Consider the following 27,069-nt stretch of genomic DNA (forward strand, 5'->3'; position numbering starts at 1 on the left):
TGCATTATAACCTCAGCTAACTCCGACCATCACTTGACAGCATGGCTTAAACATGACCAAAAATTTCGCACAAAGCTGCAAGTGACTCATCTCTACGATGGGATACTCGTGACCCTGATCTATGGCTTGAATGCTTTACCACAAATGCTATGCAATCACTGCACTAGCCATGTCCTCATTGTGGATCCATAAAACATTTCCCTGACAGATGTCCTTTTCGTCTCTTACCTTCAAGCAATCGAGCAGGAAACAGACCACCTCCTGGACAGCCATCTCGCTCAGATATACCTCAAAAATGCTCACCCGTCTGCCGAGATTACAACCAGGCAGGCTGCTTCCGCACATTCTGCAACTATGCCCACAAATGCGACTGCTGTGGAGGTGACCACCCTGCCAGGAGCTGCCCATTCCGTGGGCAGCCCAGACCTAAATATACCCTTACCATGGACCCCGATACGACCATTCATTCTTGAACGTGAGCTAAGTAATTATCCCAACAAAGCCTTTGTTAGGTGGCTCATTAATAACTTACGACACGGCTGTGCAATCGGCTATGTAGGACCTCAGTTTACGTACTTTGCTAACAACCTACACTCTGCATCTCAGCAGCCAGAAATAATTGACACCACCCTGAAAGATGAGTGCAGAGCCGGACGTATTCTTGGACCCTTTCGCCACCCACCCCTCCCGAACTTTTGTACCTCTGGTTTAGGCCTTGTTCCAAAACACGACGGAGGATGGCGAATTATTTATCATCTCTCAGCACCTCATGAACGTAGCATTAATGATTACATCGACCCAACAGAATATTCCCTATCTTATTGCACAATAGATGATGCATACAAAATAATTAACACACTAGGCCCTGGTGCAGTTATGAGCAAAATAGATCTAAAAAATGCATTTCGTCTTATCCCAGTTAGACCAAAGGACTGGAACCTTCTCGGGGTATGTTGGCGTGGTCAATTCTATATAGACACATGTCTGCCTTTCGGCCTCAGGTCAGCCCCCCACATCTTCAATGAATTATCAACTACTATTCACTGGATTTTGCAGCACTCCTATGGTGTACAGCATCTACTCCACTACTTGGATGACTTCTTCACTGCCGGTCCCGCTGATTCACCAGTGTGTGCGCGTAACTTAACAGCCATGTTAACATTATGTGACAAGATCAACGCCCCAATTAAGATGTCTAAAGTCGAAGGCCCTACCATCTCACTGACTTTCCTGGGAATTCAACTGAATACAATTACTATGGAGGCCAGTATCTTGTCCGAAAAGAAATATGAACTACTTCACGAGCTTCACTGGATGACACACAAGGATAGTTGCACAAAGAAGGAACTACTCTCGTTAATTGGGAAGTTATCCTTTTGTTGTAAAGTACTACCCGCTGGTAGAATTTTTCTCCGTAGAATGATTGACTTATCCACATCAGTAACACGGTTAAATCATCACATTCCATTAACCACCAAGGCGCAATTATATATCCAGTGGTGGATCAACTTCCTACCTAGATGGTCAGGAAAATGCCTTATCTTGAGTAATAAATGGACACCGTCACCAACATTACACCTTTATACAGACGCATCAGGATTACATGGCTGGGGAGCATACTGGTCGGGAAGATGGCTGCAATCCAGCTGGACACCTGCCCAACAACACATGGATATAACTTGGAAAGAACTTTTCGCAATAGTATCTGCTGTGCATGCTTGAGGTTCATTTTGACCCCGTCAAAAAATCCTGTTCCACTGCGACAACCGGTCAGTGCTGGACATCTGGGACAAGGGGTCAACTCGTGCCACACACACTATGGCTTTAGTACGGCTACTGTACATCTGTGCCATACACCATAACCTTAATGTATGTTTTGCCCACGTGCCAGGTGTATGTAATAACATTGCTGATGCTCTTTCCCGTTTCCAGATGGACAGGTTCCAAAAACTAGCCCCCAATGCCAATCCATCACCGGACAACATCCCTGCATGGCTGATGCAAACCTTCATGCAAGCCTCCTGCAGTGCCAGTATTATGGAGTTGCCCACTCCACAAGGCGTACCTACCACTCAGGCCTCACCAAGTTCCAATCACTCTGTCACCAGTACAACCTAACCGCACTGCCAGCGTCCTGTCTAACTCTGCAATACTTCTGTGTACACGAGGCCCAATGCATCTCCTACAAGACCATAAAAGTGTACCTGGCGGCCATCCGCTTAAGGCACATTGAACATGGCTTTCAAGACCCCACCACTGATAATCTTCTCCGGTTGGTATGCAGAGGCATTCGCCGTCGGCAGGGCGATAATCAACGTACACGACAACCCATCACCCTCAACATTCTTCGGATCCTGAAAGAGAAACTCCGCGAGTCCACAAATACCTTCACAGAAAAACTCATGTTATGGGCAGCATTTACTATGGCATTCTATGGCTTCATGCGTGTGAGTGAATACGTTAACCTTTGTTGGCGTGATATAAGCTGCTCCGAGGACTGCATATCAATATTTCTTCACCAATCGAAGACTGACCCATTCAGACATGGCCACACCATTCATATTTTTAAAACCAACTCATCCACCTGTCTGCACAGCGCATTCAACCGCTATAGAAACTCTGGAAGTAGTATAAACACATCACTTGATGCTCCTGTATACCAAGCTGGCAGGTTTAACCCCCTATCCCGTGCAATGATCACCAGAACAATTCGCCAACTTCTCTCACAAGCCGGTTTCAATCACATGGCATAAGCCTCTCACAGCTTCCGAATAGGCGCCGGCTGGCCTTTCAGCATGGATAATTAAAAGCTTTGGTCGCTGGTCAAGCAATGCCTACTTTTCATATATTCATCGCCAACCGAATTTAACTCCAGCTATTCACCAACTACTGTCTCGTACAGATACATCCAATCAACTACCATGGGATCCAGATACTTCTAACTGAAAATTTATCTAACTAGAATTACCAGAACCAACATGACATGCTCAATACTTGTACCTTATGTAATTGCTGCTTGCTGCTATGTACCTCTTTATTTGTTTACCATAATTGTGCACAACTGATCAGTAATTTTTGCACTGGCTAACTTGTATGGTATGGATCAAAGCAACCGCAGTAGTCACTTATGGGTAATGGTAGAGTCAAGATAGACACTAAAGCGCAACTAGGGTATTTACCAATGTGCAAGTTAGATACTGGGGCAACTGAGGGAGGAATATCAAATAATAATAATAATAAAATTAATTGGAGTAATTTGGGCTAAAAATTTGGGCAAGTTTGCTTTACCGGACAAGCTTTCCACGGTATCATGTTCTGTGTATATCTGCATGCTGCATGAATGCTGGTGCAGATATACACAGAACACTAGAATGCTAGTGCAGATATACACAGAATGCTAGTGCAGATATACACAGAACAATATTGTACTAAGAGTGTTACTACATGATACACTGGGAGTGCCGCTGCATGAACATTACTGCTGCTGCTATTGCACTGAGGGTGCTGCATGTGCTGCATGAGTATTGCTGCTGCTATTGCACTGAGGGTGCTGCATGTGCTGCATGAATATTGCTGCTGCTGCTGCTATTGCACTGAGGGTGCTGCATGAGTATTGCTGCTGCTGCTGTTCCTATTGCACTGAGGGTGCTGCATGTGCTGCATGAGTATTGCTGCTGCTGCTGCTGCTATTGCACTGAGGGTGCTGCATGTGCTGCATGAGTATTGCTGCTGCTGCTGCTATTGCACTGAGGGTGCTGCCACATGAATATTGCTGCTGCATGACTGTTATAGCTGCTGCATGAATGCTATTGTTGCCACTGCTATCATCCTGCGGGCAATGCTGCATGAAGATCACGTCTACTGCATGCTAGTTACCGCTGCTGCCATCGTTATTACTGCTTCCGTCAATGCATATCTTAACCGTTTATTGTCTAGTGTGTAATACTGCATAAGTATGGCTACTACAGCGTCCAGTGATCCCCTCAGTTTCCCAATTACGTCCAAATTATCTGCTTAAGCATACCTTAGGTGGCTTCATGATTGCATATGGCTTGAAGATATGGTATGTGTCTTAATGTTACAGGTATGAACCCAAGGGGGGGGGGGGGCTGACCTGCCAGTAACAGTACGCTCGGGGGAGGTTGGGTGGTAAGGCGCAGGTCATCGCCTGGGATCCCTCCCCCCCTTTTGGGTTAATAGATGAGCCCAGGATTATGACACTGCATGGCAAAGTAAGCATTATTACCCGCATGTTGTGGTGTTTATACAATAATTGTATGTAAAATACTGTGAATTCAGGGGTGACAAAACTCAGTGTTATCCAACCACCCAGGGGGTGTGGTGGGGCTGGCCGATATGTAAGTGTATGCTCGGGGGCGGTTAGGAGGCTCGCGAGCAGCCCCACACACGTATTCCCCTGAGGTGGTTGGAAAAATAAGAACCAAACTGCATGTTAATGAATTCTTGCCACCACCTTGACATCACAGCACTATATGACACTAGCTACTCCTTCTGAAGAGAGACAAGGAGAGCAAGTCTTCTGTAAAATACAGCACTGAACAGTATGACCCATACCACCCCTTAATGTTGAAAATACAATTGGGGTAAACGAACCCATCTCAATTTCGTTGTTCATACTTCAGTTGCTTCTCACGTTCAAAACGTCAATAAACTATGGTGAGGATACTTGGGTATACCACAATCTGAAGGTGCAATAGTCTTAACTTTGACATTTAAAAATATGCCTTCAGATGTTTGCTTACCTCCCCACAATCCTGAAGCATAAACGTCTACACGAGCTCCATACTCATTATTAGCTGTTGCATATCGAAGGCCTTAAAGAGGCTGCAACAGATGCATGAAAATGACATTTTCTGGTTCCATAATATGAGTATGTCGCCCATGCACATTGGCTGTACTTGGCCACACGACACAGGTACTTTCATAATTGTTGTAGAATGTTCTAGAACAATCTAGAATTTCCATTGGTAGATCTATGAAAGATCTATGAAATTATGAACTTGACTATTGAGTAAATTTTAGCTAGAATTTTCATTTGCAAAGTAAAAATAAAGTGAGGTGATCAGTCATGGCAGCAGCGGCTCAGTGGTTAAGGATTTGGGTGTTCAGTATGGAGGTCCCGGGTTCGAACGCTGGTCAGTTACTTTTTTATAAACATTTTTAATGCATCTTTTTTACCCCGCAGTGACTGTTTTATTAGAGTATTTCAATTCCACGATTTACAGTTGTTTGGTTTTTGCCTTGTAACTCTGTAGCTGTCAATGCAATTTCTTTTAAACCATAAAAGGTTTGAGCTATGATGGTTAACCTATATGCATACTGATTTTTAAGTTATTCGCATAAGTGGTCTACCCTGTAGGCGTGACAACAAATCTGCCTTTTTAAACTCAATTAATCGTCCATAGCTCTATGAATATTAATCAGATTTGCACCAAACTTGGTACATGATTGTGCTGCAATACATCTGTAAAGCGTACCAAAGCTCAAGACAATTGAGCTACACATTTCCATTTACAATAGTTTTTTGAAAAGTGTGCAAAAAGAATAATTTAAGCCTTCCAAGCCCGTTACGAAGAAAGTAAAAAAAAATGAAGAAATTAAGCCAAAATTTGAAGGCTTATATTTCACGATTGCATTAAGCAATCTTGCTCAAATTTGGTATGTGGGGTCTTGAAGGTGAACGGCATTTGTAGTACAAAAACGATTCAATTTGAGAAGGGAGCATGGAACTATGTATGCGTGAAAACCGCATTTTGTTTCTTCCTGTAAATATACTCACAGTCTGGTGCACCAGCTTTCTTGGCCGCACGCATGCTACCGTGTGTCTTGATATCCAAGTCATTACTGTTTGGCCCTTCGTTCACTAATAACAGAGTGTTCAAAAAATTTGACAGAATTTTTCAATAATGTTTCACCCATTGTATTCAATGGGTTGTACCATAAATTCAGGCTTGCATGATTGCATTGGGTTTCCACAGATTCTTGTATAAAAGTAATTGATTTTCAAAGTATAATATGGGTCATTCCATGTAAAAACAACAAGGAATTTAAGGTCACCTTTCAAATTTTGACGAACCTGGTATGTTTGTTGCACCTGTGATGCTTATTGCTCATGCAAATTTTTAGCTTCATACACCACATAGTTTCTGATTTATGATCACAATAATATTAATTTGATTCATAAAAATTGGTCCATCTCTAGTTATGAAACTTCAGACTGTGCAAACACAATTTTCACTGTTGGAAGACTTTTGGTTGATCTTTCTAGTGATCCCTAAATTATGGGATATATCTACATTATTATGGTTCAAAAGTACTTTATTGAAAAGTTTATTCCTTTTTATTTTGAAAAAAGCTGCTTGAAATTCTTCAAAAATAATTTTTGAATAATGATTGGGTCATGGTCTATGTTCCATAAAATTTTTGTGGTGGGACCACAATGGGATATAATAAGGTATGCAGTGGAATTTTGTAGTCTATTATTGCTGTATGGGAATGTAAACCAATAACCACTGCCATGCCAAGTTTGTCCCACAGAGTGAAGGTGTCTAAGTAGTGTGTGACCTATATTGGTGACCACCTGTATTGAAAGACCATCTATGTGCTGCAGTTAAAACATATCTAATCCAAACCAGCCAAGCTGTAAAAAAAAAAGAGTGTGGCCCTCAGAAAGGCTATGGTGAAAAAAGATGTGAAATTCAAGGTGGCAGCCAAGAAATGGCTGTGATGGTAAAAATTTTAATAACGACAATACAGGTGAATTTTGTGCCAAGCCCAAGTGGCACCAAATTCACCTGAATTGTTGTTATTAAAATTTTTACCATTAACCTACCATCACAGCCATTTCTTAGCCGCCACCTTGGATTTCACATCTTTTTCACCATAGCCTTTCTGAGGGCCATACTCTCTTGGCTGTTTTGGATTAGAATTCACCTCTTTTTGTATTTGTATACCCCAAAGCTGGCCTATGGCTGGCTTTACGGCTTTTTAACCTATCTTTTTTTTTCTTTACCACAGGAAGAGGAAAAAGATGAAGCAGATTTTATAAATATTTTGACTAATTCTGTTTTTATCAGTAAATGTACAAATTATATATATAATACATATATTTATTACGTGTCAATTAATCTCTACAGGATAACTTTTTTTTGCGGCTGATCTCCATACTGGGTGACTTGAAATGTAGCTGAACTCTCTACAGGGTGATTTGTTTGTATGCAGATGAACTCTTTACAGGATTCTCTCTACAGGGTGACTTGACTCTAGCTGAACTCTCTGCAGGGTTATCTGTTTGTATTTTAGCTCTCTACAGGGTGATTTGTTTGCAACTGAACTCTCTACAAGGTAACTTCTTCTAGTTGATCTGACTACAGGGTGAGTTGTTTCGAACTGGTCTCTGTACTGGGCGATTTATTTGTAGCTCAATTCTCTACACGGTGATTTGTTTGCAGCTGAACTCACTACATGGTGGTTTCTTTGTAGCTGAACTCTCTACAAGGTGATTTGTTTGCAGCTGAATTCTGTACATAGTGGTTATTTTGTAGCTGAACTCTCTACAAGGTGACTTCTTCTAGCTGATCTCTGTACAGTATGACTTGTTTTCAGCTGAACTCTCTACAGGGTGATTTGTTTGCAGTTGAACTCTCTACATGATGGTTTTTTTGCAGCTGAACTCTCTACAAGGTAACTTCTTCTAGCTAATCTGTCTACAGGGTGACTTGTTTCTAGCTGATCTCTCTCTAGGGTGATTTGTTTGTAGCTGAACTCTCTGCTGGATGATTTGTTTGCAGCTGAACTCTTTACATGATGGTTTCTTTGTAGCGGAACTCTCTGCAAGGTGACTTCTTCTAGCTGAACTATCTCCACGGTGATCTTTTCATAGTTGAACTTTCTACAGGGTAATTTGTTTGCAGCTGAACTCTCTACATGATGGTTTCTTTGTAGCTAAACTCTCTACAAAGTAAATTCTTTTTCTAGCTGATCTCTCTACAGGGTGAATTGTTTGTAGCTGAACTCTCTACAGGGTGATTTGTTCGTAGCTGAACTCTCTACAGGGTGATTTGTTTGCAGCTGAATTCTCTATAGAGTGGGTCTTTATAGCTGAACCCTCTACATGGTGACTTCTTCTAGCTAATCTCTCTACAGGGCGACTTGTTTCTAGCTGAATTGTCTATAAGATTAACTGTAGCTGAATTCCCTACAGAATAACTTGCAATGTAAAATAATTCTTTAATGGAGTAAGTTATAAACGTAGCCGAATGCTCTATTAGGGTGACTATTCTATTAGAGTATCTCGATCTCTCATTTGCTACACGTAGTTGAGTTTCGAATCATAACTCAGTGGTTTGTGATCCAATTCTTTTGTACTACTGCAAGGACTTTCTATTATTCCAGCTACACACCGATTTTCAGCTCATTGCTCTAAGCGGTTTGCCTGGTAGGAGTAAAAACTAGTAGTTTATAAAAATCAATTGCATAATTGTGACACAGGTTGGGTTTTGTGTCATATCTTCATGGTCTTTATCTCAATTCTTTTCAAACCACAAAAAGGCTCTCCTACGATGGTTACTCCATCTACATAGCAATTTTCAGCTCATTCCTTCAAGGGGTTTACCCTGTGAGCGTGACAGACCATCGACCTTATTTTACGCGAATAATTGATTATAACTCTGTGAATGTTCATTGGAGTTGGTACTGAGATCTGCCTTAATGAGCCCTTTAAGTGTGCCAAATTTCAGCCCAATTGGAGCATACATTCTTGTTTTATGGCGGATTTTGTGAAGTGTGCGAAAGGAATTGAAAATGGCTGGAGCGATTTTCTTCAAATTTGGTATGTGGACTCCCCTAACTGGCTGGCATTTCTCTAGCAAATTTGGTTCCAATCAGAATAGGGATCACAGAGATACATAGGTGTGAAAATTGTGCTTTCTTTCTTCCTGTTAATATACTCACAGTGTGGCGTGCCGGCTTCTTGGGCCACAAAACACACTACCGTGTGTCTTGATATACTTCTTTAATTGAACATTAATGTATAGTACCAAAGCATCAACCCTTTCTATCAAATACAAAAATGGTCCCTATTAGACAGACTGAGTAATTATTGATCTTACCACATGTGTCCATAAACATGCATGTGAATGTTATACCACCTCTTCAGAAAACCTTCTTTATTAATTATGTGGCTGCATAAGTAAGTACGTACAACAGGACTCCTCAAAGGGATACCTGGACACCCAGATAACCAGGATGCCTGTTTACGCTCCCACTTCAGTAGTGTACATACCATTAGTACATTTGGACCAAGATATTTCTGTGGCTTCTGCAATATGAGCAATTTATTATGGTCCTAGGGTTTTACCGTATACATGCATTACTTGTACCCCAATGTATGAAATTAATTGCTTTATATTTATGACCACTTTGAAGATCAAGTCAAAAATTCATGCACATATTCACACAGGAGGTAAACATTTTTATGTGTATTTAACATTTACCTGTACTGATCTTCAAAGTGTGAATGCAAAATACTTTGAAAACCATTTAATTATTACAGTACTATATAAATCACACACTGAGGTGCAGTGCAAACAAGTGTTTATAACAGAAAAAATTCTTGGTACGAGTAATACATCTACTGTATACAGTATAACTCTTCTATTCCCTGGACCATTGATACAGTGCTCATTTCTGAGAAACCACAGACTTTTCTTGGGTCCAAATGTACGTACAATTATAAAGTAAGATCATGAACAGATATCCTGGTTAACACACAGCATAATTCATACACAAAAAAAAACTAACTGTATTTATGTATAGGTGTTGGAACTAATAGTCCAAAAATTCTATCTTGGCTCAAACAAAAAACAGACCACAATCCCCAATAGTGAATAACATTAGAATCATTTATAGACTTGAGGTTCATCTTGTCTCATTATAGGGAGATTTTTAAAATAGTTGTTCCAATACCAAATAAAGACAGGGTTAGAATAGGTAGTATTGGAACACTATTATTGCTGTACAAGGTGCCCAGGTTGTAGGAAATAGACATATGGAGCAGTAGTATGTAGTTAATTAGACAATATGATTTAGGCCAATAATGTATGAATGTTGTAGTACATTATTCTATTGGATCGCGTGATGTTAATTATCAACCTAGTTATCACGTGAAGCTGCACGTAGCCAAGAAACCTGTCAAAGGGACCGCTACATAAGCCAGATCCTGTTTGTAACCACAGTCTTGATTCCCTGATGCCGGTTAGAGGCACCCGTGCAGGTACCTGTATAGTGTGAAGTTACACCTGTTTCTGGCATTGTTTTTCTCCTAGGTGTAGGAGGACCCGATATCAACGCCACCTTCAGAAGCTGCCCCATGGCCCTCCTACACATTCAGGTTGATCTGCAAATAGACAGAGGGACTGACTTCACTGCATGGCGACTACAGTGGAGATCCTACTGAAGCCTATCCAGACTGGCTCAACAGGAGGCATCAAAGCAGGTAGAAGCATTAAGTTTGTGTTATTCATGAGAAACTTTGTCAATACTTAGGCCTTACAAACGAGCAAAGGAATGACATAACGACCATTATTGAGGCACTTCAATGCTACTTAAATGAAACCGTCGAGTGCTGCAATTTCCATCAAAGGGTGCAACAACCTGGAAAATCATTTGATGACTTTCTTATTACACTACGTGAACTGGCGAAGACATGCAAATTTTGCTCTGATGCCTGTACTGAAAGGAACATTCGTGACCAAATCATCGAAGGTGCTAGTGATGGCAATACAATAAAAGATTTATTACAAGAGAACAACCTCACCCTAGCCAAGACGATAAGTATGTGCCGTAGTCGTGGGGCTGCAAAGAAACATTGCTCAGACATATACGTGCCGGACATGGGGATGGTGGCAGCTTTACACCAACATAGCCAACCACCAACACAGATGTGCTGAGGATGTGGATCTAATATGCACAAAGGTGGACACCGATAGTGCCCTGCCTACAACCAAGTGTGCATGTCCTGCCATAAGGTTGGCGACTTCGTCAAAGTGTGTCGGATCAGGGGCATTCGACAGCACCCTGGCAACACTTTACAGCCACCACAATCACAGGCATTACCATCTCACCAGTACCATGGCACCACACAGGAGCTGGCTGTCCCTCAACTCCAACCAGGTGCAAATGCCATCCGACTGCAGTCTCAGCATCATAGCCAGGCTAACCACTTGCAGCTATACAAAGTGGATGACACTGCCACAGAGCCAGCACCGAGCGTTACTGTCTGTGTTTCATCACCTGCTGGTTCCCACTACATTGATGTACTCCCAGATTCAGGAGCAGACATTTCAGCTGCAGGGCAGGAGATGCTTCAAGCACTAGGCGATCACATCGACAACATACTTCTATCAAACATCAGTCCAAGAACGGTGAATGGTTCCAGCATGGTACCACTGGATAAGATACCAATTACTATCCAGCTGGGTGCATTGAAGTACTAAGATGAATTGCACATATATCCTGGAGTAACAGGTGCACTAATTTCATGGAAAACTGCCAAAGGCTTAGGAATACTGCCTCCATACTACCCACAACCAGCAGTCCAGCTACTGCAAGGAGATCCTCAGAAAATGACAACTGCATGTACGCTGATCCAGCAAACTAAGAACCAGTCAGTGGCCCAAACCCTAGTGGCTCAATACCCAGCAGTGTTTGATGGCCAAATCCACGTGATGGAGGGAGAGAAGTTCCATATTACCCTGATGGAAGATGCTGTGCCATTCTGTGTAAAGATGCCAAGGTCAATCCTATTCCCTACAGGGACAAGTTACAAGCAGAGCTTGATGTATTGCAAGAATAGGGCATCATTGCCCCAGTTACTGAAGTGACAGAGTGGTGCTCCCCTATAGTAGTAACCCCTAAGAAAGGGTCGGATAGGACCCGCATGTGTGTTGACCTTCCTGTCTTAACCAATACGTCAAACAAGAGCAATACCAGTCTCCAACTCCTGCAGAGGCAGTAGCAGACATCTCTTCCAGTGAAGCAAAATACTTCACAGTGATTGGTGCAGCCAAGGGGTACCACCAATGTCCACTTGATGAGGAAAGCCAGTTGTACACCACCTTCATTGCTCCATTTGGGAGGTTTAAGTACTTAAGAGCACCGTATGGGCTATCATCCATAGCAGAACATTACAACTGTCACATGGCAGAGGTATTTGAAGGCCTATCAGCATTTTGCAGATTGGTGGATGATGTGGTAATATTTGATAAGGACAAGGACAGTCATATTACACATGTCAAACAGTTTCTGCAACATTGCCAAGACTACCAAATATTGCTCAACCATGATAAATGCATATTCTTCCAGACAACAATCACTTTTGCAGGCTTCAACTTGTCCACTGAGGGTTACCGCATTGACTCATCAATCACTGATGCCATAACCTCCTTTCCTGTTCCCTCCAGCCGCTCTGACCTTCGCTCTTTCTTTAGCCTTGTTAATCAGCTTTCATCTAGTACAGACATGATTGCTAAACTGCTAGTACCATTGCATCCTCTATTAAGCACAAAAAATGCCTTTTTATGGTCTGCTGAACATGAGCAAGCATTTACTAGGGTGAAAGAGCACCTTACAGAAGTCCCCACATTAGCATACTTCAGTCTAGACAAACCAACAAGACTATGCACAGATGCTAGTAGACATGGGGTAGGCTTCATCTTACAACAGCAGCAGATAGGTACAGAGCAATGGTCCATGGTACAGGCAGGCTCTCGTTTTCTCACACCAGCAGAGTCCAGATATGCCGTCATAGAACTAGAGCTGTTGGCTGTTGCATGGGCAGTCATGAAGTGTAACACGTTTTTACATGGCCTGCAGAATTTCCAAGTCTTCACAGATCATAGCCCATTGGTGCCCATTCTTAACAACCACCGACTAGACGAAATTGATAACCCTAGATTGTAACACCCGAGGACCAGACTGATGGCTTATAATTTCAGTGTAAGGGTAGTACGAATGCAGCACCTGATGCACTGTCACGCTACCCGATCAAGGAACCGACACAAGATGATGCAATCGCAGAATGCGAGGAGGACCATACCCCAATCATTTCCATTTCAGAGATGAGAGTCCGACAGTCAAGCAGTACAGAAGAGAGTGTACGGCTCCAAGGCCTGCGACAGCAGGCAAGGCAGGATGAAGAACACCAGCAGTGGAAAGGCATCATCATGCAGGGGTTTCCAAACCATAGGGGAGACTTACCAGAGTCTTGTAAACATTACTGGCAGTTGCGGCATCACCTCACTGTTGATGATGACTTAATTGTATATGATTGTCACCTGTTGATCCCTTCTCAGATGCATTGAGGAATCCTCAACCAACTGCATGAATCACACCAAGATGTAGTGCACACCAAGCAACGCGCACGGCTCACAGTTTACTGGCCAGGCCTGGATAATGATATAGACAACATAGTCTCACAATGTACACAATGTCAAGTTCATAGGCCATCAAACACCAGAAAGCCAATGATTGCAAAGCCACTTCCACCTCGTCCTAACAAAGAATTGGCAGCTGATTTCTGTTATCATGGAGGCCAATGTTACCTTGTTATTGTGGACTGCTACACAGATTGACCAACCGTAGTTCCCATGGGTAAATCGGCAAACACCACCAATTTGATCACTGTACTCAGAGAGTTATTTGCAAGTACAGCAGCCCCGGATACATCTTGGTCAGATGGAGGACCACAATTCTCTTCCAATCAGTTTCATTAATTGCTACACAATGGAAGTTCTAACACCAGATGTCATCCCCACACTACCCACAAAGTAATCGCAAAGCAGAAGCCACCATTAAATCCATGAAGAAAATCATCCGTACAGCTTGGAACGGTAGATATTTAGATGGTGACAAGCTTTACAGAGCTTTGCTATAGTTTAGAAATACACCTTCAGTGAAAGACAGGCTGTCACCTGCACACAAGTAGTTCGGACACCCAATACAGGACACTCTCCCTGCCCACACCAGTTCATTCACTCCTATAACACAATTACAACAAAATCAGGCTAGGGTCAAGGCAGAAAAAGTCCAGCAACAGGCCACAAATTATTACAACCGCAATACTTGCCCACTACCAGACATACAGTTACAGTCCCAAGTAGCTCTGCAAAATCCCAGAACAAAATTATGGGACACTTATGGAGAAGTCATTGCAATTGGACCATATCGCCAGTACACGATTAAGACATCATCAGGAAAGATCCTCATCAGAAATCGAAGATTCATCCGACGCAGAGTACCATTGTCGTTACTACCACAACCAGCACCACTCATTCAATATCAAGAACAACAATCTTCATCAATGGAGTTATCATTGCCACGACATTCTAGCAGAGTCAGCAGGAGGCCACAGAGACTTATTGAGGACCCCACCTGGCAGGGCCCATATTAAGCTTTTTCACATCTTGTGAAAAGCTTGGTGGGGAGGTGTAGGAAATAGTTGACAATAGACATATGGAACAGTACTATGTAGTTAATTAGGCTATATGATTTAGGCCAATAATGTATGAATGTTGTAGTGCATTATTCTATTGGATCGCATGATGTTAATTATCAACCTAGTTATCACACAGGTATCATTTTTGAGGAGGTCTGTTGTACCTATGCAGCCCTGTACATAACTTGAATAGTGTGGAGTAGGGCTACGTATGGACATAAGTGCACTACAGTTGGATTTGACAAGATGGTACAACATTCACATGTTTATGGCACATGGTGATCTCATTTTAAGTCCACCTGTCTAGTGTGGACCATTTTTGGATTTACTAGAAAGGATTGATGCTTTGGAGCTGTACATTACTATTCAATTAAAGAAGTATAAATTAACTGCAGCACATAGATGGTCTTTCAATACAGAGGTCATTAATACAGGTTAGACTCTACTTAGATATCTTCACTCCGTAAGACAAACTTGGCATGGCTTTGTTGCGAGTGGTTATTGGAGTATACACCCCCATACAGCAATAATAGACAAAGTAATAGTTGTAACACAGGCATGAAGGCTTTGCCTGGTTGCGGCCCGAGGGCAGAGGGCATACATATCATACAAAGCCCAAATGCCCTGTGTTACAACTAATATGTAGCACTTATCAGGCTGATAGCCTGTACAAGGAGATCAATCACCCAAGGCAATATGAGCAAGGCAATACAAGTACAGCCACTGGCTGTATTATATATGCATACCTAAAATTTTTGATTACAGGTCAGCAGCTAGTACGTTCTGGTTACGTTCAGTTATGATGAACGGACATATCTTAGAGATATAATGAAGGATTTTGGTAAGGCGAGTTTAATGTTTTGTTTAATTAATGTTATTGAATCATTTATGGAAAAGTACGGAGTTCACTGAAGGCCTAGATAGGTAAACTTGCTTGTAGAGTAGTTCCTCCGTGCAGAGTGGCAGCTTCATGATGGGGGCATGACCGTATTTGAAAACATGTGGAAATGATTGGTGAATAAACTATAACACTAGTTCTCACCTTAGCCCAATGTTTTTCAATCATAGGATGGCGAGGATAACAAAACGCTCTGCATCTGAGTGGTTTTCATGGCAAAATCCAAGTTGTGCATCCTAATCATGTGAGTATTAATCAATCCCCACAATCAATTTTGGCCTTGATGTCTATATAACCACTGCTCAGATGTACCTCGCTGCATTTCATATGTAGCCCGGTTAGCTAGGCTACATACGAAATGGAGCCCGGGTGGCTCCTTTGATCTGAAGTGTGAAAGTATTACATAATTCATTATATCTCTTGAGCCCATTGTGGTCCCACCACAAAAAATTTATACCATGACCCAGTAATTATTCAATAAAAAGTTTGAAGAATTTCAAGCAGCCTTTTTTGAAATAAACTTTTCAATAAAGTACTTTTGAAACATAATTAAGCAGATATCCCATAATTTAGGGATCCCTGGAAGGATCAATCAACAGTCTTTATCAGTGAAAATTGTGTTTAAAAATATTTACACAGTCCAAAGTTTACAGTCGATTTTGCAACTAGAGATGGACTAATTTTTGTGGTCATAAATCAGAAACTATGGGGTGAATGGAGCTAAAAATTTGCATGATTGATAAGCATCATAGGTACTACAAACATACCAAGTTTCATCAAAATCTGAGAGGTGACCCTAAATTACTTGTTGATTTGACATGGAATAACCCATTATAGTTAACCATCATGATATTGATCTAATGTACTTTAGGAGATTAGATGCTAGTAAGTGGAGAAACTATACATGATTGTATGTGTAGGTATATCTACATCATAATACACAACAGCTACTTATGTAGATACAGTATGCACACTTAATATTACTACTGGCTCAGACATACACACATATACGTGGCCAATTTTGGAAAACCATACTTTCTGGCACATTGGTCAATTTTCTCTTTTGTAGCTAAAATGAGGCACTGGGTGTTTGTCAACCTTGTGCCAAAATTTCAGCTTGATATCTTGAAGGGTTCCAGAGATATGGTCAATTTACTGTCTAATACATTACAAAATAATTTTTCATATTATTGCATCGAACTCTGTGAGTGATTAAGCATGACAAATTGTGACAAATCACTTTGTTTACAAATAATTCCATTCCTACTGTCTAAAAATATTATAAATCGATAGTTGAATTAAGTATTCCTGGTCTTTTTCTTTAGTTAAATGCCATGTATCATTGTCTAAGACTTAGTTTTAACCATTCTAGCACTTGAACAAATCACCCCATTTGCAAGTTGATTGGTGTCCCACGCACAGTGAAATCACTACATGGTCTGATAAAATCATCCATATCTCCTAGCAGAAAGAAGCTTTGGGTGTGAAATTTCACAGTTGCTTTATCCAGGAGTCTACCAGGTGGTCAGGATGTTTTCTCCTTGTTATTATCATGTAACTATAGCGTAAATCGGATGGCTGCAGGTTCGAGGCTACCTAGGTCCAGTCATGGATTTTTTCTCCTTTCTCCAACTTTTCAAACATACCTTATGTAGCTAAAGTCTTTGAGCAGGCTGTAGGACCAGGTGTCCTACAGACCTTCAGCACTTGTGCTGTAAAGCATTAATAAATAAAATAAATAAAAATAAAAATCCAAATGTGTAAAAAAATTAATTAAAAAGAATTGCTCAATTGAGTTTTCCTGCAAATTTTGCATGTGCCCAAAAGGATGGTTTTCCAAAATTGGGTCACATATATTGTATGACTGGGTCTACGAAAACTGGTCTTATCACCCACGACAGCAGAATTTTTTTTAACCATGAACACAAAACTACTTGAAAACATTATCAAATTTCTCTGTCAAAATCAGCTGGACTTGAGTCACATGCTTTTGTTGGCTGCTTTTCAAAAGCTCGCACTCAAGTAGTCTAGAGTCCTGATGAAGCTCTGGACAACCTTGGAATGGTTGTATGTGGCTGTAGAGCTCCATACCTGTGCTGTAAATTTCCTTTCATTTTAGCCAGTTTCAAACCCTAGATGGCACATAACTGGGTCCCTATGTGTTCCTCTTACATTTTGTAAACAATTTCTCGCCGTCTATCATCCACTGCCCATTTTGGAGTTAGCCTAATACAGTCAACCTCAAATTTTAAAAAAACTGTCTAACTGGCAGAAAACTTAGCTGTTATCTACTTGCACAGTGGATGCTCTTGAAGGTAAGGAATTGGTCTAAAATGTGTGAAAATCTGATACAGTAACAGGTAGCTCTGATCAATAGCAAGCTATAACACTCTAATTTATTATGTAAAACAGGCATTTCTCAATGCTTGTAAATAGGCGATAAGACCAGCTTTCGAAGAGCCAGTCACATATGCGTATTAAGTAATGCATCATTTTCACACCTCACTTCAAAGGAAAGAACAAGTATACAAATGTCATATGGCAATGCTATCTGTGTTCATTAATGAGAAATAGAGGTAGTATACTAAAAAACTGCATCCTGCTTAGGAGGGAGTATGTTTTTGATATACTACATTTTCAGGCATTTCCCAGAATCATCAGATTCTTTTGATGAAACTGTAGTCCATGTTTTACGTGGCACCTAATGGATTTAGATAGACACTAATGTGTGCCAACATATTTGTTTATTCACAGCTATTACAGTAAGTTATTATAACCTTGCGTTTCGGTTGTCTCTGCTTCATTGTGCACTGCTTTCTGCATGTTAGCATCATCACACTTACGCTCTGCCTCAATAAGACCTTGTGGTTTTTCTTGTGTTACTGTAGGTTACCCACAATTTAAATTTCACAATGGCACAAAAAAATGCACTTGGAAAAGCGTACTTACAGTTTCCCACACTTGAGATGAGTCACCCAAGTGGAAAATACCAGTTGTAACATGGACCTTTGTGATTTTCCTGATATACTCAGGCCTGCAGCCCTTGTGCTTGTGCGTATTTATCAGGCAAATCACTTGTGCCACTAATGCTCAAGCGATAGTCTCCAGGATTCAAGATACAATATATACATAATGACATACACCTGAAGGATAAATTTCAATATGGTTTCAAAGTTGCATCTGTCTCCTATATAAGTAAATAAATAGCCTATTGCTCACATTGTTTATGTTGTTTACTACAGTATTTAAATCTTCAAAACACCAGGATTTTAAAGTTATAAAACCAAAAAAGGGTGACTAATGATATCAATGCTAAATGTATGTATTACATTGCAGCCAACTCCTTTGTGTTTACAATGTTATTAACCCAAGTGTTTTTTGTGAAGGCCACACTGTTCATAACAACTAGGCGGTTTAGGCATGGATTGTACTTTACCTCATAACATGTAATAATATCATTCAAAATTCTATAACATAGAAAAATATGTTTAAACATGTTTTCTATGATTTACCTAATAAAATATATTTTACATGACTGCTCTACTACAGTATATCTCAATCTTTCGCAGCATACAGCAAAACAATTGTCAGCCAACAAAGCCAATACATACAATATAGTTTACCCACATGCACAGTTGAGAACTTTGGCCAGTAGTTATAGCTAGATGTTTTCGTGTATCGTGTAATTTTTTTTGTAAATTGTTACATGCGAAAATTTATTTACTATGAAACAAAGCAAAGTAACACCACTACCATTCACATACGTACGTACATACCTTTGTTAGATTCTGTACTAGTGCAAACAGTGCCATTATCTTTTGCGATTGGTCTTCTTTCATAATATTGTGCACAATATGTAGGATTAGAATCAACACAGCAAACTTTGTATGGAAAATAATCTGATGATTGGTGCTGTAAGTAATGTGTTCCTGGAAAGTAATAATCAGCTGATCCTGCTGGTCCATTGGTAGTAATATATTTTCCTTCAGTATCATAACAACATTGTTGGCCAAAATTACTACATATAAAAACAAAAGTTTGTATATGTGACCAGATCTGCGAAAACCCGACATAATGGCACAAGCCCAAATTTTCAGTATAAGCCATTGATTGCAATAGGTCAAATATTTGCGTAATCCAAAAAAAAATCATAAAGTTTTAATGCTTTGTTCTTTGTAAAGAAACAGTCCAATGATTAAAACCTGGATATCTTATTCACCTACTCAAGAGGAGTTCAAAGATATTATTTTTTGTTTCATTGCAGTAGACTAAATGATATGTAAGTTATGGGCATTTGTTTAAATCACATCGAAACAATCATACGTAATTGGTTTTTCTTCACTGATTTCGTCTCTGTATGTAGTGAAGAATGGTAATAGAAGAAACAACTTACTCAGTAATTACCTTCCCTATTTATGGTGAGAGCAATGGTGCAAGTTGCAGCTCTGTACTGCATTGTGTGCCAGCGCATGTAATTTATTTTCCCAATACTTGCTGTACAAATCGATCTTTCTGTTGTCGCTACTTAGTAGGACTGTAACTCCAAAAGTTGTTGGCATACAAGGCTAAAACTTGGCCAGTGCATACACTTGGCTAAGTAGATTATAAATATTCAATAATAAAGAATTTGAAAAATACACCATTATGTCGGGTTTTCGCAGATCTGGTCACATATTAGTACAACAAATGAACTACTTAATACTCTAACAACCGTCCTAATTTTATTTTGTAATGCACTGTTTTGTACTAGATTTTAAAATTTGAGAAGATTAGGTTTGGTATGATAGAATGAAAATGTACGTACCAAAAATTTATGGCTTATGGCCAGATGAACAACACTGCAATCACACCTATATACCTTTATTACATAATATGCTCTGATCTTTGGAAGATAACGAGGTTTTTAAAATCCATGTTAGGGACTTGCTAGTAGAGAGACTTCAAGCATTACAAACCTCATTTTGATCATTGCTCATCCAAGGCTAACAGTAGTCAACCAAGCCACACAAGTTCAACCACTCCATTTATTTTATAAGCATGGGTAAAAGAATTTGATTATGGGAAATAGATTATATAGAGTCCTATGTTGTAGCTACATCTGTTATGATGAATGGACAAGTCCAAAGATATCTTTTTTAAAACATCACATGATATGAGTTGCATATTCATACTTTTGGCGAAGTCATTTCATCAACCTTTTTACTAATCTTAGTGAAAATGCTGTAGTACCATGGCATTCCTTTCTTGGATAATGGTACCTTTTAAGGCCAGTAACATCACTTTATTGAGTGTTTTCTTGTGGTGTTCCCTATTTAGAATTGGCAGTGAAACATGAATGTCTAAACGTTCAGACTGACTGGGTGGAGACACCCACCCCCCAAGAAAAAAGCCTAAGGAGCCTCTGAATCTCCAGCTTCTGCAGCTAATCCCAATGAGAACAAGCTCTATAATTTACCTGGTGGGAAATTCCCTCACTGCGACGAGGATTGTACTGCTGAAAGTAAAGCAATACAGTGTGATCTGTGTCACTGCTGGGTACACAATGAGTGCGAAGGAATCTCAAGTGAGTTATATGAAAACGAATGCTGTGTTCTCACAGGTCACCGACGTATTGTATTACTGTGAATTTAACTACTGTAACAGTAGTATCAAGCAATTAGTTTCAGATTTGAAATTGTCACAAAGTGAATTTCCTCCAGTTGAGGAAATTAACAAATCAGTTCAGTCACTTTCATCTACATATGATTCTCTAATACAGTCAGTCAGTCAGTGATTTGTCCTTGAAGATTGAAAGTCTCCTCTCCAGGAACAGTAATCTACAGATGGAGATCAATTATCCACACTCAAACTAACAGCCACTCTTCTACAACAACCTCTGCTACAACTACAATGAATATCTTGGACAAGTTGGCTGACAGAGAACAGAGCAGTAGAAACTTAATTGTTTATAATTTAAGCGAGTCATCTGACACTTATACTGCATTTACACTTGCCTTATGTCGTGCACTGACTTAGTTTGGCATAACTTGTCTCAGTTTTCACTACAGTATAAATGCCCACAGAACTGAGCCGAGCCAAACTGGGCCAGCCCATATAAAACTGCCATGCCAGCACGACTTGGTTCGGTTACCTATATTCAATGTGTCCACTAGATATTACAAGTACACAGAAAAATTTGGAATTTTCAACTAGAGTAGGGACCATAGCACATTGATAAAAAGTACTCAAACAAGTTGGAGTAGTGCACAATATTAAATGACAGTAAAATAATAAGAATGTGTTATATCCCTACTGTGCTCATGATACCATAATGGAAATACACAGTAGGGATATAACACTTCTTATTGTTTTGCTATGATTTAATATCATGCACTACTCCAACTTGTTTCAGTACTTTTTATCAATGTGCTATGGTCCCTACTCTAGTTGAAAAGTCCAAAATTTTCTGTGTACTTGTTTGTTAACTTTTGTAAATAATTATTATGGCCTGGTGAACCCACACATCTGAAATGGCACCGTGTGGCCAAATTATTATCTGAAAAGTGAAGTATCCATTACGCTTCATTGTCAGCTTTGTTCAACCAGTTACGCAGCATTTTGAATCAAGAACTGGTCGAAAAGCACCTCTGCAATCCACGCAAACTGAAAGAAATGGTGCCGCACGCCCCAGTTATATCAATTATTATCTGAAAAGTAAAGTATCCATTATGCTTCGTTGTCGGCTATGTTCAATCTGTTACACAGCAGTATGAATCAAGAACTGTTTGAAAATACCTCTGCTATCACAATAGCCACTATGACAAATACAGACAATTTCCGTTATAAAGGGAAGCCATCACGTACTATTGTCAAATCGACACTTTCGCTGTCAGCAAAGATGAATGGGACACAAAGGAGGACACTGGTAAGTCCATGAAGAATGCATGTGGTATGCCAAAAGGCACCCGTCGGGCCGAAACGACGTCAAACAGTGAAAAAATCAAACCCATAGCCATAGCCATTATCGAGTTACGCTTGTCTGAAGGCACCAGTCAGCCAGTTACTTACTTACTTACTCAGTCAGTAGAAAATTCTGTTAAATAAATTATTTTTAAAATTCTGTGGCAACTTGTTGAAAGCATTTTAGGTCAATCTGAAAGCTTGTTTGTGCTTAGTTCTACCTAACCAATACTGCCTCATCGTCGTCAGGGGAAACTGAGGCTGTTTTTCGGGTGATATTATTTCGTGGGTCACACCTACTCCTTTGTGGTCCCTACTATACAGTCACTATCGTACTGTATGATATCAAAATAAAGCTTAAATGGATAAAAGAAACACTATATCGAATGGAACAATTCAACACTTCATAGCAGGAAGAGCACACAATTACTTACGGGTATCGACTACTTCGTAATAAGGGTATTAACGGCTGGTATAAGTTATTAACCATCCCTAGAGCACAACCGTGCTACTGCCTTACTTCTCAACCACCCGTTAACAGAGCCCTACTTTATGCCATTTTCCAGGCTAGCATACTTCATTATAGTGGTCTAAACACAAGCCCATAAACAGGATGTCGCAGTTTCATAAACCAAGCAAAACCATGCTAAGTATAAACCTGACACACCAAAGATTAAAGAACTACTCAACGCCATTTTTGGTCATGATGTTAATGTATCTAGTCAGTCACCTTCGTCACAAAAATGAGTCCAAATCAAGACCACTACTCATTAGTTTTGATGATGTGGTTGCCAGAGGCACATTCCTGTCTCATCCTGGAAAGCTCTGTAACTTTGACCAATATAAAAATGTGTATCTGGCTCCAGATAGAACAAAAATGGATCAAGAAAAACATCAAAAGCTAGTAAGTGAATTAAGGCACAGAAGATCAAACAGTGAACAGAATCTAGCAATCCATAATTGTGTTATTGTTTCTGTGACTTGCCATCCTCAACCCTCTGTTTCCAACAACTCCAGTTTGGAAAAAGGCATACATTGTATCCAATTTCAAGAAGGGCAACCATGATTCTCCTAGTAACTACAGGCCTGTATCCTTAACTTGTATATGTTCCTTGAACACATAATATATTCACACATATTCACCCATCTATCTTGCCATAGAATTTTATGTGATCAACAACACGGATTTCAACAATCAAGATCATGTGAGTACCAGCTCATACTAACTGTTAATGACTTTGCTGAAACACTTAATAAATAGGGGTGAAACGAATATTAAACTTTAGGTATTCTAATATTCTTCAAATTAACAAACGAATTAACGAATTATTCTTTAAGAATTTTCTGTATAATTAGGTGCTTGAAAGGGACAAAATCACTTTGATTACTACTAAAACCTTAAATGTTAAAAAAGAAAAGTCCTTTACATGTATTATCAAGATGAAAAATTACATTTTACAATGACAGTTTTCAGTTGTCAAAATGTTTTCAAGGTTAAATGTGTACATTATCCGATTAACGAATATTTAACGAATAACGAATATTTCTTAACGAACGAATAACGAATATTCGTACTATTCGTTTCAGCCTTATTAATAAAGGAGATCAGTCTGATGTGGTAGTTTTGGATTTTTCCAAAGCATTCGATAGAGTAACCCATTACTACCTATTTCATAAGCTTCATCACTATGGTATCCGTGGAGATACAATATTAGATTGGATAAAGAACTTCATTTTGAATAGATCTCAATAGGTAATAACTGACGGTTAGCTAAGTGACGTATCTAGAACTTCTTCTGGTGTTCCTCAGTGGACAGTCCTTGCCCCCTACTATTTCTCTACTTTATCAACAACCAGCCTAACAGAATAACATCAAAACATAAATTATACATTGATGACATACTGCTGTATACTACTATCCACTCTCAAGATGACTGCCACAGACTACAGCAAGACCTTAAAACTCTAGAGCAGTGGGCACTAGACTGGAAAATATCATTCAATCTACAAAAATGTGAGTTTCTCAGAATCACCAACAAAATTAAAATCGCCCAATATTAACTCAATACACTTTGAAAAGCCAGGTTATAAATGATGTAACTCATACTCCTTGTTCCTAACACTGACATCTACCATACCAGAGGCCACAGTAAAAGATTTATGTAATAATTAATCTAATCCAAAACAGCCAAGCTGTAAAAAAAGCGTGCAGCCCTCAAGAAAGGCTATGGTGAAAAAAGATGTGAAATCCAAGGTGGCGGCCAACAAATGGCTGTGATGGTAGGTTAATGGTAAAAATTTTAATAACGACAATTCAGGTGAATTTTTGTGCCAATTTGAGGGCCGCACGCTTCTTTTACAGCTTGGCTGTTTTGGATTAGATTTCATTTCTTTTTGCATTTGTATACCCCAAAGCCGGCCTATGGCTGGCTTTGGGACTTCTTTAACCTATCTTTTTTTCTTTTCGACAGGAAGAAGAAAAGATGAAGTAGATCTGCTTTAAATATTTTATCAGTAAATGTACAAATTATATATATATATATCAAGACACACGGTAGTGTGTCGTGCGGCCCAAGAAGCCGGCGCGTAACACCCGTGAGTATATTGACAGGAAGAAAGAAAACGCAATTTTCGCACCTCCGTAGCTCTGTGCATCCTTGATGAAACAAGACGATTTTTTGCTGTGGACATTCCCTCCAACTGAAGCACTCCACATTCCAAATTTGAGCGAAATCGCTTCGCGCGTTCCCGAGATATGCGACTTCAAAAATTGGCTCAGTTTCTTCGTTTTTTTCCTTCTTCTTCTTATTTTTCTTTTTCTTGTCGCACACTTACAAAAACTGCTATAAAACGCGAACGCCATATCCGATTGCCTTGAAATTTGGCACACAGAAGGGGGGTATAAAGGCGCATCTCGGTACCAACTTTGGCTGGAATACGATAAACAGGCAAAGAGTTATGAGCGATTATTCACGAAAAATAACACCAATATGTTGTCACGCCTACAGGGTAAACCGCGTATGGGAAGAAGCTGAAAATCGGTGGGTGAATAGGTTAACTATTAAACCTCAAACCTTGTGTGGTTTGAAAGAAATCGAGCTAAAAAACAGGAAGATACAACGAAAAAACCAACAGTGTGTAACAATTACGCAATCGAGATTGGCTAATAAAAAAACGACTACTTGCCACGCCTACCAGATAAACCGCTTGGGGTAATGCTTTGAAAATCGTTGTACAGATGGAGTAATCATCTTAGAAAGGCTCATCAATGGTGTAGAAGAATCAGACTTAAAGCCACGGAGTTATAACACGAAATCCAACTTGGTGCAGCAAGTGCGAGATCGAGATACTCTAATAGAGCAGTCATCCTAATAGAGCAGTCACCCTGAAAAGAATTCAAGAGATCAGCTAGAAACAAGAAACCTGTATAGAGATCAGCTACACACAAGTCACCCTGTAGAGAGATCAGCTAGAAGAAGTTACCTTGTAGGGAGTTCATGCAACTATGGAAAGGGATAGTTCAGCTAGAAAAAATCACCTTGTAGAATTCAGCTACAAAGAAACCACCATGTAGAGAGTTCAGCTACAAACAAATCGCCCTGTGGAGAGATCAATAGAAGAAGTTACCTTGCAGAGAGTTCAGCTACAAAGAAACCATCATGTAGAGAGTTCAGCTACAAACAAATCTCCCTGTAGAGAGATCAGCTAGAAGAAGTTACCTTGTAGAGAGTTCAGCTTCAAACAAATCACCCTGTAGAAAGATCAGCTAGAAGAGGTCACCTTGTAGAGAGTTCAGTTACAAAGAAACCACCATGTAGAGAGCTCAGCTACAAATTAGTGACTTTGTAGAGACATCAGCTAGAAGAAGTTACCTTGTAGAGAGTTCAGCTACAAAGAAACCATTCTTTAAAGAGCTCAGCTGCAAACAAATCACCTGTACAGAATTCAGCTACAAATAAATCACCCTGTAGAAAGATGAGCTAGAAAAAGTTACCTTGTAGAGAGTTCAGTTACAAAGAAACCACCATGTAGAGAATTCAGCAACAAACTAGTAACCCTGTAAAGACATCAGCTAGAAGAAGTTACCTTGAGAGAGTTCAGCTACAAAGAAACCATTATTTAAAGAGCTCAGCTGCAAACAAATCACCTGTACAGAATTCAGCTACAAATAAATCACCCTGTAGAAAGATGAGCTAGAAAAAGTTACCTTGTAGAGAGTTCAGTTACAAAGAAACCACCATATAGAGAATTCAGCTACAAACTAGTGACCCTGTAAAGACATCAGCTAGAAGAAGTTACCTTGAGAGAGTTCAGCTACAAAGAAACCATTATTTAAAGAGCTCAGCTGCAAACAAATCACCTATACAGAATTCAACTACAAAAAAATCACCATGTAGAGAGATCAGCTAGAAGAAGTTTACTTGTAGAGAGTTCAGCTACAAAGAAACCATCATTTAGAGAGTTCAGCTTCAAACAAATCACCTGTAGAGAGTTCAGCTACAAACAAATCTCCCTGTAGAGAGATCAGCTAGAAGAAGTTACCTTGTAGAGAGTTCAGCTACAAACAAATCACCCTGTAGAAAGATCAGCTAGAAGAAGTCACCTTGTAGAAAGTTCAGTTACAAAGAAACCACCATGTAGAGAGTTCAGCTACAAACTAGTCACCTTGTAGAGACATCAGCTAGAAGAAGTTACCTTGTAGAGAGTTCAGCTACAA

At 39.8% G+C, this 27,069-nt stretch overlaps 1 protein-coding gene across 3 annotated transcripts in view; it reads right to left on the minus strand.

Moving 5' to 3' along the window:
• The window catches only part of LOC136246797 (protein mesh-like), a 107,247-nt gene that overhangs the window by 36,604 nt on the left and 43,574 nt on the right, over positions 1-27,069 (minus strand). For all 3 annotated transcript variants that reach the window (XM_066038356.1, XM_066038357.1, XM_066038355.1), the window contains exon 6: positions 19,190-19,431. In XM_066038356.1, the coding sequence (XP_065894428.1) occupies positions 19,190-19,431 (242 nt within the window). The remainder of the gene's footprint in view (positions 1-19,189; positions 19,432-27,069) is intronic.

Source organism: Dysidea avara, chromosome 2, assembly GCF_963678975.1.
Source record: "Dysidea avara chromosome 2, odDysAvar1.4, whole genome shotgun sequence".
Taxonomy (NCBI): Eukaryota; Metazoa; Porifera; class Demospongiae; order Dictyoceratida; family Dysideidae; genus Dysidea; species Dysidea avara.